Raw genomic sequence first — 15,381 nt, 5'->3', positions numbered from 1 at the left:
ATTTTGTTAGTATTAATGTGGATAGGTTTTCTTAGATTTGTATATCATATATGCATATAAGTATTATTATAGATAGGATTTTTCTAATATGTGTGCGTTATATAATGAACCTACTTTGAATGTATACTTAAAATTTTCTTAAAAGACTTAATTTTGTGATTATTAACTTGACTGTAAATCTTTCCAATGCTTCCTAGAAAATGCTAGTTCCAGCTTTGTTTCCAGTTAATCAGGGCACTAGCCAAAGTTAGACTCTAACTTTCAGTAACTTTTGAGCACCTGTTTCCATGGAAGACGGATAAAAGTTCTCTACAATTAAAAAGAGCGTTGCTTTTGATCTCTATAATATAAAGCATTTTATAAGTGGCAGAAGGTTTTAGTGTTATAACCAGAGTTTTGTTGGCAAGCTGTGATGGTACCTGATACTTTTTTTTGGTACCTCTGGTACATTTTTGTGACTTTCTGCAGAACCTTAGAAATGTGCTTACATCTTGCATGAGTACTCTGTTAAAACATTTTCAGGACTAGCTTTGCCATTTTAGGTAAATCATTTTGAATTTTAATAAATACTAATTGAGTGTGAGTTAGTGTGAGAGTTAAATACAAGAGAAGTGTAAGACCATGTCTTCTTTATTTATTCTCATTGAGCAAATCTCATCTGCTGGATGTTATGCTGAGCTTGGGGGGGGTGTGGATAGGAATTTGATCAAATCCTTGATCAAAGTCTCTGGTGCAGGGTGGGGAGTAGTATAAGGAAACAAATTATTAACAATACAGAATGGTAAGACCTATTCTGAGATTGAGAAGGGAGTTGTTCTTAAGCTCATTCTTAAAGGGCAAGACATAATTAATCAAGTAAATAAGGGTGGGAATGTGACAGGCATTGCCAGCTGAGAGAACACTTACAAAGGTATGACCAACTTGGAAACTTTGCTAGAGTGTTAACAGTTATGGTTATGCCTCAGAAAAATTATTAAATTGAACACAGTTGTAGATTTAATTTGCTAGCTGAGTGAGAGATAGTTAAAATGTTTTAATTCTAGCTAGAAGTTATATGGGAAAGAGGTAGACGCCCTCCCCCAGGAGTGGGAGAGGGGGCCTATTCTTCTTTCTTTTGGAGGATTTCAGGTATATCAGAGCAATATCTACCTTGGGAAATGGGAATGATGACAAGATTACAAGTATATCCTGACCTTGCTTGATAAGTCTTGAAATCTACAGAGTTCTTAAAAGGAAGAGAAATCTCTTTATGGAAGAGGTGTAATTGTCTTATTCTGGACATGAGCACTCAAGAAAATATACTAGTGTGAGACCCAGAAGTAAGCCTTATTTTACTAGCTGCTAATACTCAAAAAGAAAAATTTATTTTATGAACTATGTTTCATTCTCCCTGATGCTTCTGCCAGTTAAGTTAGCCCCAAACCTGGTCCAGAAAAGAAATCATGACCTGATTTGGAGTGTATACCTAGTGAGAGTCACATACAAGAACCACTCTCATTTTTGTCTGACCCTATAAATCGATGATAATGTCCCGATCTTTCTGTATTATGCATCTGTGATGGGCAGAGAACATTTAGGGAGTTAAAGCAGTTCAGTTGTGTATGGTTTGTGTCTCCTGATAATCCTGGTCTGATTGCCATGGTCTTGTCTGGTTTTCCTTTTTTCCATAAGTGCTGTACTTCTTAAATATTTCCATATCTCTAGAATGTAGCTTAAAAAAAAATCTAGAGTAGTTCTTTGTGTTAATTAAAAAATGATTCTTACTAAAGAAATCCTAATCAAGGAGGTTCTTTTGTGAAGATTCTATCATCAATATTTAATAAGTGCCTAATATGTACCAGGAAGTGCTGAGGTTTTGAGACTACATCAGTGAATAAAACAGACTTAAATACTTACCTGCAGGGAGCTTATATTCCACTGGGCAAGACAGACAATAAATATAATTAAAAGGCAAATTACATATATGTTAGAAGGTAATAAGTGCTATGGAGAAAAGATAGATGATAATGTGGGATTACTGCGGTGAGGGTGTGGTAGTAATTTTAAATAGGGTGGTCAGGGTAAGCCTCACTTAGAAAGTGCCATTTGAGCAAAGACTTGAAGGAGGTGAAGGAGTAAGCCATGTGAATATCTGAGGGAAGAACATTCCAGTTAGAGGAAGCAGCCAGTGCAGAATTTTTGAAGTAGTTTTGACCATGTCATAGTTGAGGAACAGAGGATCACTGTGACTTAGTTCAGTGAGCCAGGAATTGAGGGCAAGAGAGGTAATGGGCGTCGGGGAGGACTTTTAGGCTACTATGAGTACTTTGGCTTTTATGCTAAGTGTAAGTGAATATAAACCCTAATAAGATCAAGTAACCTCAAATAGGAGTCCTTATTAGAGATCTAGGGTCAGGAGAAGGTAAGCAGTCAGAGAAGGAACTCTGTAACTTCTAGTCTTAGGATAGCATAAATTAATGTTGTATCCTAGATGTAAGATTATACCAAAACAAACAATAAGTTCTTTGCTGATATTTTGTACTTTATTTTTGATTGTAGGGACTTTCAGTTACCTTGATGATGTCCCATTTAAGATAGGAGACAAATTCAAAACACCAGCTAAAGTTGGTCTACCTATTGGCTTCTCCTTGCCTGATTGTTTGCAGGTTGTCAGAGAAGTACAGGTAAGTGGTAATTTTTAGTTAAAGTTTAGTACATTTAACATTTTAAGGAGTAAGAATTTGCTGTATAGTGAAATAGAAAAAAAATTTCTCCTGTCTCTTATTTGTGTTTCTGATAGCTCCTGTTATCGCTTGGCTCACACTGTCTCACTCACTCACACACAGGCTTGCGTACACACACACGCACATTTATATATGTTTATATATCTGTTACAGATTTTGTGTAATCTGATTGTATGTTCCTGGGATTCTGTGCCTTGTCCAAAACAAATCCCCATTGCTCATCTGACGTGCTTCTTCCCCTCTTTCCTTCTCTCTATTAATGTCCTCATTACCTTCTTGGTCACTCAAGTTACATAGTATTTTCTCTCTGCTGTGTCTTCCCTTTGCCATTCAGTTATTCCTTACCTTATTTTTTCACCTGGGCTATTTCAGTAGCCTCTTTAATGGGCTCCTCTGCTTACAGCATTTTCCTTCTATTTTTCATATTGTTTCTAGAATAATATTCCTGAATTTAAAAACTTACAGTGATTCACCAACCTTACTGAATCAAGTCTAGACATAAGGTTATGGTCGAGTACCTTAGCTCATCATCTCCTCTATATTCCCTCCAAACCAGGATACTGTAGCAATTTGTTGAATGTACTGTGTGTATTACCTGTCTTTACCATGCTTTTCTCATGAGTTGTTATCCCCACTTGAAATATTATTCTCTTTCTCACCATACTAAAAGCTGTCTGCTTGTTAAAAATTTATCTATTCTAGACTGTGCTTAAATGCCATCTCCTCAGTAGCTTCTTTTTCAGCCCTTACATTTTTAAAGCTCAGTTATTTATAAATGTATAAAATTACATCTTGAAAGCAGCAAATAGCGCCATGTTACGTGACTTCCTACACACTTATTGACTGCCTGATTTTGAGTGACGCTCTGCTAGGGTTGAGGATAAAGATAAATGCCTTAACCACTTTCCTCAAGGAGCTTACAGTTTAGAGAAGGAGTTACATGGAAAAACAGAAAGGTACGCTACTCACCCAAACACTTCTTCCTGTGACTCTAGATTTTTTAAAATACAACTTCCTGGCAAAGAAGGGGGATTTACTAAGGAATTACCATGTTACTCTAAAATGTATTCTTTGAAAAAAAAAAATTGGGAATTCCCTGGTAGTCCAGTGGAAAGGATGCCGTGTTTTCACTGCCAAGGGCCCGGGTTCAATCCCTGGTTGGGGAACTAAGATCCCACAAGCCAGGCAGTGTGGCCAAAAAAAATAATAATAATGAAAATAAATAAATAAATAAAATAAAATGTATTCTTTGTTTTACCTTCCAGTCTTTTTTAGGAAATAATCGTAGTGGGAGAACTTCAGTTATATTTTTTAAATAAAAGTTTTATTGATATAATTCACATACCACAAAATTTTCCCTTTTAAGGTATGCAAATAAATTTGTTTTTAGTATATTCACAGTTGCATAACTATCATTACCATCTCATTCCAGAATATTTTCATCACCCTGAAAAGAGACCCAGTGTCCATTAGCAGTCACTCCCTATTTTCCCCTTCCCCCAGCCCCTGGCAACCACTAAATCTACTTTCTGTCTCTCTGCATTTGCCTATTCTGGAATATCATATAAGTGGAATAATACAATATTTAGTCTTTTATATATAACTATTCATAAATATATATGTGACTGGTTTATTTTACTTCAGTGTTTTCAAGTTTTATCTATATTGTATGAATGAAGTATTAGTACTTCATTCATTATTATGGCTGAATAATTCCATTGTATTGATATATACCACAGTATGTATATCCATTCATCAGTTGATAGACTTTTTTTTTTTTTTTTTGGCTGTGTGGCTTACGGGATCTTAGTTCCCGACCAGGGATCGAACCCACGCCCCCTACAGTGGAAGCGTGGAGTCTTAAAACCACTGGACCACCAGGGAAGTCCCCAATTGATAGACATTTTTGATGGTTTCCAATTTTTTGGCTTTTAGGAATAATGCTGCTGTGAACTTTTTTTTTTGGCTGCATTGGGTCTTCATTGCTGCGTGTGGGCTTTCTCTAGTTGTGGCAAGCCAGAGCTACTCCTCCTTGTGGTGCATGGGCTTCTCATTGCGGTGGCTTCTCTTGTTGCAGAGCATGGGCTCTAGGCGAGCGGGCTTCCGTAGTTGCAGCACGTGGGCTCAGTAGTTGTGGCGAGCGGGCTTATTTGCTCCGCGGCATGTGGGATCTTCCCTGACCAGGGATCGAACCCATGTCCCCTGCATTGGCGGGCAGATTCTTAACCACTGCGCCACCAGGGAAATCTGTGTTGTGAACATTTGTCTACAGGTTTTTGTGCAGACATATGCTTTCAGCTTTCTTGGGTATATACATAGGAGTGGAATTGCTGGGTCATATATTAACTATGTTTAACCTTTTGAGGAATTGCCAGACTAATTTCCAAAGTGGCTGCACCATTTTACAATCCTACCTACACTGCATGAAGTTTCCAGTTCCTCTACATCCTTGCCAACTTTTGTTATCATCTGTCTTTTTAGTTATTTATGTACATCCTAATGGGTGTGCAGTGGTCTTACGGTTTTTGTTTTTGGTTTTTTGGCCGCGTGGCATTTGGGATCCTAGTTGCCAGACCAGGGTTTGAACCCACGCCCCCTGCAGTGGAAGCATGGCATCTTAACCACTGGACCGCCAGGGAATTACCCCTCTTATGGTGGTTTTGATGTACATTTCTCTAGCTACTAATAATGTTGACTATCTTAGATGTTTTTGAATACTGAATCGATACTCCTTTTGTGTATGGAGACTTTATTGGGCCAGAAGAGATAGAGATTTCCCTTATGAAGTTTTACCTTGTTCTGTTTCCTTGGTGGCTTTTTTATTGGCAGCAACAAATATTCAGTAAATACCACTCTGTGTGCAGAATACTGCTAGCAATATGATTTAAATAACACCTCCATTTTATTTCAGTAGTCCTCATATTATTTGCTGCCTCATTGATTCATTCAGAAGGCTTGTTTGGAATCCCACATCGTTGCTGTTAATAGGCTTTGCTGGGAATTTTCTGTTTGATCAGTGTGATGCACTAATGAGTGCCTGGTACTGTGCCTGTCATACTCATCACACCCACTAATAACAAAAGAGGAGATCAAGGCTCCAAGCTCCATTCCTGTGTGGGCTGGCTGCAGTGTTTTTGTTCTCTAATTGCAGATAGCTTCCTTAAACTTTGACTGCCTAGGGTCTCCAGCGGGGGATTTGGCTGTGGTATTGGTGTGGTGTTGGCGCTGGCTCCCTCTCTATCCAGAGAAGAGTCAGACCTAGAGCCCTAGACAGCTTGAAGCTTCCTGTAACTTTTTCATATTTGCCCTTGCATGACAATACAAACTTGAGATTTCAAATTAAAAATCATCAAAGTGAGCCCGTAAAACATACATAAACCTTTGCACCCAGGTCCGGAAAGTTTTCACTGAAATGGTGGTAGTGGCCACAGTAGTGGAGGGTGGCCTTTAGTGTCACGGTTTAGAGCAGACTCTGGTTCAGCGATTCATGGGCTGGAATTGCCATGTAATAGCTGTGTAATCTTGTACATATTTTAAGGTTTTTATAAGGATTAAGTAAAATAATGCATTTATAATGCTTATTCTGGTTCCTGGTACTCCATAAATGTTAGATGATGTTATTATTTATTATTGTACACTCAAAAATCACATTCTTTTTCACTGTAATATTTCTGCTGTTTTTTCCTTTCTGTTTTTTCTTATGTTCCAAGTATTCTACATTACTTTGGTAATTACAAAAAAACAAAAAAGCACTAAAGAGGAAAGAAATTTACACTTGTTTTTGGGAGTAAAACTTCAGAGATCTGTGTTTACAGGCAGTGGGAAGTTGGTCACAGCCTCAGTTTTTGATGGAGGAAACCAGTTGCATAATTGGATTTCCTCCACAGTTAGAAGCAGCAACCTTTGCCCAGTGCTATTTTCTCACTATTCAGTTAGTGGTAGAAAGGAAGCCCTGTGATCCCCCAAGTGTCTTTTTGGGGCCCAGTAACTGGCTCAGGGTGTGTAAGTGAACTTCTTGACATGTGCGTTTCCAGGCTTCTTTTGTGTTGTTTGAAGCTGAAACGTTTAGGGATGACCTGAGGCACTTTATTATGTTTCTTCTACTCTAAAACTCTAGGCCTACCGTGGCTCTAGGTCATGGTAGGCCTCCTTCCTCTCCCTTTCTCCTCTTTACTCTTATCGCGCCTCCAACCTTGAATGTGCACACATTGTTTAGCTTTTACTCTTTTCCACAGTGGCTGCGCCAGTTTACACTGCCACCAACAGTGTGTATGAAGGCTCCCTTTTCTCCCCATCCTCTCCAACACTTGTTATTTCTTGCCTTTTTGATAATAGCCATTTCGCTGGGCGTGAGGTGATATCTTATTGTGGCTTTGATTTGCATTTCCCTAATAATTAGTGATGTTGAACATCTCTTCATGTGCCTCTTGGCCATCTATATGGCTTCTTTGGAAGAATGTCTATTCAGATCCTCTGGCCATTTTTTAATCAGGTTGTTTGCTTTTTGTTGAGTTTGTATCGTAAAATCTTAATTTGGTTATGTCTAGATTTCTTAATAAGCAGTTTTTCTACATTTAGAGTACAGTCTGTTCACTGTAATTTGGTAGTGGTTTAGAGCATAGAATCTGTTGTCAGACTGCCTGGGTTCAGATCCAGGCTCTACCGCTTAACAGCTTTATGACCTTGAGCATAGCCCCTGTAATTGCTGAAAAAATCTAGAGAACTAATATATAAAAAGTGCTTAGAATCATGCATGGCACCTTGTAAGTGCTTAAATACTAGGGGCTGTTGTTTTTATTGAGTGCGGGATCTATTTAGGGCATTGTGTTAGATAATGGAGACCTTAAGAGGGTCTAAAGCCCAGTTGCTGCCCACAAGAGGCTTGTGATAGTGTTGGGGAAATGTTTAGAGGAAGACTAAAGCTACTTGTGGTCACATGTGCTCAGCATCAAATAATAGAGACAGACACTATGTAAGAGTTCAGAGGAAGGAATGGGCCATCAGGAAAGCTTTATAGAGGAGGCAGCTGAGTTCTGCCTGAGCCACCAATGAAGAATTCTAAGAAGGGAAATAGCCTGAGGGGAGAGAAGCAAGGGAAGTGGCAAGGTACATTTGGCCTGGTATGTAGGATTAGAGGTGAGAGGAGCTCTTTCTAGTTAATTTCTAGAAGTAACCAGGGAGCATAGTTTGATTAAATCAAGTAAGATTAGGAAGTCTTAGTTTTCCTGAGTGGGGATCCTCCCATACACCTTAATAAATGCTGCCTTGCCAGGGTGAGGAAGAAGTGAATTGGGTGGAGGAATTGGGTGGGGGGGGGGCAGCCACCTGGGTTCACACTTCCTTTATCTGATATATCTTTGCAGTATGACTTCTCTTTGGAAAAGAAAACCATTGAGTGGGCTGAAGATATTAAGAAAATCCAAGAAGCCCAGTGGGAAGCAGAGCGCAAGGCTGAGGAAGCAGAAGCTAAGGTGAATTCTAAGAGTGGCCCAGAGGGTGACAGCAAAATGAGCTTCTCCAAGACTCACGGTACAGCCACAATGCCACCTCCTATCAATCCCATCCTTGCCAGCTTACAGCACAACAGCATCCTCATGCCGACTCGGGTCAGCAGCAGTGCCACAAAACAGAAAGTTCTCAGCCCACCCCACACAAAGGCAGATTTCAATCCTGCTGACTTTGAGTGTGAAGAAGACCCGTTTGATAATCTGGAGTTAAAAACTATTGATGAGAAGGAAGAGCTGAGAAACATTCTGGTAGGAACCAGTGGACCCATTATGGCCCAGTTATTGGACAGTAACTTGCCTAGAGGTGGCTCTGGGTCTGTGTTACAGGATGAGGAGGTCCTGGCATCCCTGGAGCGGGCAACCCTAGATTTCAAGCCTCTTCACAAACCCAATGGCTTTATAACCTTACCACAGTTGGGCAACTGTGAAAAGATGTCGCTGTCTTCCAAAGTGTCCCTTCCCCCCATCCCTGCAGTAAGCAATATCAAGTCCCTGTCCTTCCCCAAACTTGACTCTGATGACAGCAGTCAGAAGACAGCCAAGATGGCAAGCACTTTCCATAGCACATCCTGCCTCCGCAGTGGCACGTTCCGGAATTCCCTAAAGCCTTCCACCCAAAGCAGTGCCAGTGAGCTCAATGGGCATCATGCTCTTGGGCTTTCAGCTTTGAACTTGGACAGTGGCACAGAGGTGCCAACCCTCACCCATTCCCAGATGCCTTCCCTCTCTGTCTTGTCTGTGTGCACAGAAGAATCATCACCTCCAAATACCTGTCCCACGGTAAGCCTTTTATAAATTTATTTATTTATTTTTGGTTGCGTTGGGTCTTCATTGCTGCGGGCGGGCTTTCTCTAGTTGTGGTGCACGGGCTTCTCATTGTGGTGGCTTCTCTTGTTGTGGAGCATGGGCTCTAGGCACGCGGGCTTCAGTAGTTGTGGCACACGGCCTCAGTAGCTGTGGCTCGTGGGCTCTAGGGCTTAGTAGTTGTGGCACACGGGCTTAGTTGCTCCACGGCACGTGGGATCTTCCCAGACCAGGAATCAAATCCATGTCCCCTGCATTGGCAGGCGGGTTCTTAACCACTGTGCCACCAGGGAAGTCCCACAGTAAGCCTTTTAAATCCCCCTGAATTAAAGCTCCACAGATTTCTAAATTCTACCCAGCAGTTGCCACCCTCACATTCTTCTTTGCAAGGTTTAGGGCAGGATGGGGCATGACCAAATTGACCTTGCTTACATTAAGTATATGTAGTTCTGTTTATTTTTCTGAGGACAGAGATTATTAGCTTTGCACCTAACCTGGTTAATGTTGGCTTATTCCTCCCTGCATCTTTTTGGTCTTTTCCTTCAAAAAGATAATGTGTATCATGTGAATGATGTTTTCCTGCCTAATCAATTTGTTGTTTTCTGTGCTGCCATGTCTTGTGTTTGCATTTTTTAAAGGCTTTCTTTCTTTGTACCTTTTTACTTTTTCCTATTAGCTTTCTTAATTTTTTTATGGTTGCTTGGTATTCCTCCTTTTATCTTCTCCCTACCTCCCTCTCCTTCCTCTTTCCATCTCACTCTGCCTTGAAGTTTGGCTCTTTTGTGTTTGACTAATTTGGGGTTATGTTTTTCAAACTGGGCGGTACTTTAGTAACTGGGGCATAATTTGTATTGGAAGTTTCAGCAAAAGATAGAAATTTGTCATTTTTAAACCTATAGGTTTTAATCCTGCAATTACTTTTTTTTTCTTACTACTAAGAATTGTGCAGTTTTCTCCAAAGGGAGGGAGAGGGGAAGGTTGGAAGTCAGATTTAGTGTTGAAGGGTGGATTGATACGAAAGTTGTAATTTGTATCATCTTGAAGAAAATCTGATTTGTCACACAAGAGAGATGCATACATATATAGGGAGGTTACTTTATGTGGTTGTTTCAGCCCCACAGAACAATTGCATTATAGAATAGAAATCATAGAAGACCAAGAACCTTTTGCTACACCAGTTCAGATTTTTTAAATGACAGCATATCAAGACAGTATTTAGAGCCAGAAAGGAGCCTGATTGTATTAGTGGGAAATCTCTGAGAGACCATAATAAGCCTGCTATTAGCTGGTAGAAAAGATGAGCCTTGGCCTGCCTTACATAGAGTGCAAGTTCCCAGCAGTGACATTCTTGGTAAATGATTTTCTCTGTGTGAGTGCTTCCATTGTCAGAGCTTACTGCTGCCCGTAAACTTCCATGGACCCTGGCCCAGAGAAACTAAATAGAGTGCATAACATCTCCTAGGGTGGACCTTATCCTAATTCCTCCTGGTTTGTGGTTGGACTTTGGTCAGCAGGATACTCCTCTTCGCTTTGTGACTCATTGTGTGCTTTAGAGGAATTAAAAGCACTCTGAAAGGTTCCCCCACCCCCACCGACTTAGAGTGTCAGTGGAAACCATGCTTCTCCCTGGCCTGGGGACTGACTGCCTTTGGGGGGCAAATATAAACAGAGTTGGAGTTCTGATGATCTTTTTTTTTTTTTTGCGGTATGTGGGCCTCTCACCGTTGTGGCCTCTCCTGTTGCGGAGCACAGGCTCCGGACGCACAGGCTCAGTGGCCATGGCTCACGGGCCCAGCAGCTCTGTGGCATGCGGGATCCTCCCGGACCGGGGCACGAACCCGCGTCCCCTGGATTGGCAGGTGGATTCTCAACCACTGCGCCACCAGGGAAGCCCAGAGTTCTGGTGATCTTTTAAGGAAGTCATGACCCTTACCTCCAGGGAGCAAAGCCTAGTTCCCATCCTGGCTTTCTATCCTTAGTGTGAGTCTTTGAGGCCCACGGTAGGAGCTTCCCAGTGAGAGAAGCACTTCTCTCCAAGATAGGGACTTGAGGCAGGTGGGTGGTGATGGTGGTCAGCTGGACTGTATACATCCTTCAAATAGGAACTCCTAGGGAAGTGTTCCTGGAATTTGGTTCTTGTCGGCTATTTCAGGCCCAGTGTTTGGGTCTCATTTTTTAGATTTTGATTTCATGTTTCACTGTTTTATATAAACTAATCTTAGAAGTTGAGAACTCCATGGGATCATGTTAAGAGGAACAATCTTGTGATGTGCCCTTATTCTGTGTCCAGCATGGACCTGCCTGACCTAGCACCAGGGCCTCTTCCCACTGCCCCTCAACCCTTCAAGGAGTCTTGCTCTGCTCACAGGTTAGGCTCATTCTGCCATTGGGTTCTCTTTCTCCGGCTATGGATATCTATTTCCCACTTTTTCACAGTTACTTCAGCAAAATATTTGCCTTTTTCCTTATTCTTCTGAGTTCTCAATTTACTAATTTTGGCCAAGAAGCATACGAGTAGTGCCAGTTTGCTTTTAAATTGTATCCTAAATAATTTTCATTACATACAATCTCTTAGCTTTTCGGTGTTTGAATCTGTTGATCGTTTCTTATGTTGCCATTGCTTTAATACTTACAGTAGAGTCCTTCTCCATCTCTAGATTTAAAAAATGAGGGACTTCCCTACCAGTCCAGTGGTTAGGACTTGGCGCTTTCACTGCTGTGGCCCCAGGTTCGATCCCTGGTTGGGGAACTAAGATCCCACAAGCCATGTGGTACAGCCAAAAAAAGAAGAAAAAGAAAAGGAAGAAATAGGAAGCCTCAAAAAAGAAATAAATGAAAAACATTTTTAATAAATAAAAATAAAAAATGAATTTATTTTTATCAAAGTACTACAAACATATTTTAATGAAATCAAGTAGCATTTAAAAGGCTTGTATTGAAAAACAGTAGCTCCCTGCCTCACCTCTCCCCAGTTCCAGTTTTGCTTCCCATAGTCAGGCACTTTTGACCTTTAAACTGTTTATGCTGGGATTTATCTCTGTATTTCTGAATTAGATGCTTACATTTTTCTAAATTTATCAATTTTAGACAGGTTTATACTTCCTGTTGCAGTAGTTGAGGATTTAGCTCTGATAATAGCCCCTTCTCTACCTTCTTCCTGTACCTCCCATCATATTTATATCACAAATTTCGGTTCAGTTAATGTTATTGTTCATATTATTATGGTTGGGTAAATATTTATTACTGAGTTCAGATGGTGTACTCTGGTGATGATGATGATTTTTTTGGTAGCTTTTTGTTTCTCTAGTTTAACTGCCCCATTAAAAAAGTCTGCATGGTTTCTTTGTGCCTGTTGCTAATTTTGTCCAAATGCTCCAAAAGAGCTGCCAAAGACCTAATGATAATTTTCTTGTTCAAATACATTCAAGCATGTTGGTCAACCTGTCTGATTTTGTCTTTTTTGGGGGGGGGTTCTTTGTTGCTGCGTGCGGGCTTTCTCTACCTGTAGTGAGTGAGAGCTACTCTTCGTTGCGGCGCGCGGGCTTCTCAGTGCAGGGGCTTCTCGTTGCGGAGCACGGGCTCTAGGCACACGGGCTTCAGTAGTTGCTGCGCATGGGCTCAGTAATTGTGGTGTGCAGGTTTCAGTAGTTGTGGCTCGTGGGCTGCAGAACACAAGCTCAGTAGTTGTGGCGCGTGGGCTTAGTTGCTCCACAGCATGTGGGATCTTCCCAGACCAGGGATCAAACTCGTGTCCCCTGTGTTGGCAGGCAGATTCTTAACGACTGCGCCACCAGGGAAGTCCTATTTTTGAGTCCTTGAATATCTAAAAATGTCTTAATTTTACCCTCACATGTGAATAATACTTTGGATTTAGATTTCTTAGTTGAAGGTCATTTTTCTTCAAGAATTTTTAAGACATTGCTCCCTTAAAAAAAAAATTCAAATTTAAGTATAAGCTCCACTGATTTCTAGCAATACAGTGCTATTCTGATTTCTTCCCCTACTCCCACAAGCTTTCTTTCCTTCATTTCTGGAGATTAGAAATTTACCAGTGATGGGCTTTGTTCATTCATTGTGCTTGGCCCTCCTGGATCCAAAGGCTCAGCTCAGTTTTCAAAATCTGGTTGATGTGGTTCATTGCTTTGTATTTTCTTTTTTGTATTTTCTATCTCTTTGACTTTATGTTTTACTTTCTGGGATATATCCTTGCCTGTGTATAACCCTTTTTTTTTTTAATATCATAATCTTTTAAATAAAATTTTTACTTTATTTTAAATTTCCAAGTGTTTTGTCTTTTCCCTCTTCTGGTTTGGTCTTATGTTGGTGGCTTTGGCTTTCTATTCACATTTAAGAGTGAGGCACTAAAATAAATCAAAACGGAGAATGTGTATGTTGGGGTGTGCTTGCTGATCATGAAGATTCACTATAGGCTGAAGGTTAGTTGGCTTTGAGGGGAGCTCTGCAAAACATCAACATGTGAAGGTCTTGGGGGCTATTAAAATTTATCTAGAGAGTTCTGCTTGAATGCTAAAGAAGGTGGGGAATGCTGGTGTAGTTACTTAGTCCCTTTTGGTTCTTGCACCTCACTCTGCCATATGCTGTGCTTGGTATCCTTAGTGCTTTTGGCTCACGTTTTCTAGAGACTTAATGTTCTGCCTCCTGCAAAGGTGAGGTGGGGAAGGTCTGCCTGAGGGTTTTCTGCTCTGATCACTGCCTTCGTTTCTTGCCTTATCCCAACAGTACCCGGTGCTTCCAAATGCTGAACCCGTCTCTCTCGGGGTCTCCAGGGGCGTGTAACTTCATTGCCTCTGCCCATTACTCTGCCTCCATTAGCATTCCACCTTCTAAAATTTCATTGAAATATATTGTCCTCTGCTGTTCCCTCTTTTTCTTTGACCTTAAAGGTTAATACAGTTTTAATTATTTTATTATCATTTTAGTGGGTTTTGGAGGGGAGGAGAATCAGTGTCAACTTATTGTGTTAAATGAAAATCCCCCCTTTGAAATCCTAATAGAGCTCCACTTATTCAGTAACTGATTAGGGGTAAGTTTCAAGCTCAAAGCCAGGCCTTAGGCATCTAGAAATGCATGTGTCATGGAAACTAACCTCTAGGAGCTCATACTGTGTGTAATAAGTACTGTGCCAGCAGTGCGACCAAAATGCTGTTTGGCTATTGGTATTCTCAAGCCCAGGTAGAGCCTGCCCCTGAAAAGAGAGAGACAATCTTGGGGCCTGCAGTGGCCAGAGGGTGTGATGCAGTTCCCATGCCCTGTCGTGACTCCTGTAACCTAATGACTGAGCCCCACGATTGGACTGCCTGGAGTATGCTGTGGGTGAGATGGTTAAGCAGAAACTACTGGCTTTTAGGCCTGTAGAATCTTCTTGGTTTTTCCCAGCTGACTTGGAGGAGAGCATCCGGTTATAGCTATATAATTTGTTTTTAATATTTTATTTTTAGTTTAATAATATATTTTAAAATATTTGTTTGTTTTTGGCCACTTTGGGTCTTCATTGCTGCGCACGGGCTTTCTCTAGTTGCGGCGAGCAGGGGCTACTCTTCATTGTGGTGCGCGGGCTTCTCATTGCTGTGGCTTCTCTTGTTGTGGAGCACGGGCTCTAGGCACGTGGGCTTCAGTAGTTGTGGAGCGTGGGCTTCAGCAGCTGTGGCTCGTGGGCTCTGGTGCACAGGCTCAGTAGTTGTGGTGCACGGGCTTAGTTGCTCTGCAGCATGTGGGATCTTCCCGGACCAGGGCTCGAACCCGTGTCCCCTGCATTGGCAGGCGGATTTCAAACCACTGCACCACCAGGGAAGTCCGGAGCTATATAATTTTGAACATGCTTTTAGGATAGCAGGCTCCTTTCCCTCCTCCCTCCCCCACCCCGGCCCCCCGCAAAAAAAAAAAGAAATAAAGAAAATTTTGTTGAAAAACTTTCCCTGGTTCTTCAGAGCTGGGCCAAGCTGTCAAACAGCTTGTGACCTTGTTCCCATGGTGGTTCTGTCCTTTGGCCTGGGAGTGAGCTGCCTTTTTGCCTTGGGGCTGACTCATTATCAGAAGTGGTGGGAGGATTTAATCCTGGGAATCTGTCCACCAGTCAGGCTGGGGTTAGTAAGGTCCAGTAGCAGCAGGGCCCTAGAGACCACAGTCCAGTCCTTGAGGGCACAGCCTGGAGTGGGTAGCAGTCCTTCAGTCTTGGCTCCGTACAACAGCGGCTATTGCAGGGAATCAAAGCACAGTGCATGGTGTGGGGCAGAGATGGAGTGCCCTCAGAGCACGGGAGCCCTGAGCTGGCCAAGTGTGGGAACTGCGCTGGCAGTCTCTGCCCAGCCAGCGATAGTAGAAGCGAG

The 15,381-nt window shown here is 41.6% G+C and overlaps 1 protein-coding gene across 4 annotated transcripts in view; it reads left to right on the top strand.

Moving 5' to 3' along the window:
- UBAP1 (ubiquitin associated protein 1) overlaps positions 1 to 15,381 on the top strand; it is a 55,075-nt gene that overhangs the window by 36,076 nt on the left and 3,618 nt on the right. For all 4 annotated transcript variants that reach the window (XM_004275093.3, XM_049711103.1, XM_033437805.2 and 1 more), the window contains exons 3-4: positions 2,539 to 2,663; positions 8,087 to 9,010. In XM_004275093.3, coding sequence (XP_004275141.1) covers positions 2,539 to 2,663; positions 8,087 to 9,010 — 1,049 coding nt within the window. The remainder of the gene's footprint in view (positions 1 to 2,538; positions 2,664 to 8,086; positions 9,011 to 15,381) is intronic.

The sequence above is a fragment of the Orcinus orca genome, chromosome 6 (genome assembly GCF_937001465.1).
Source record: "Orcinus orca chromosome 6, mOrcOrc1.1, whole genome shotgun sequence".
Lineage (NCBI taxonomy): Eukaryota > Metazoa > Chordata > Mammalia > Artiodactyla > Delphinidae > Orcinus > Orcinus orca.
This window is presented reverse-complemented; position numbering and strand designations above follow the sequence as displayed.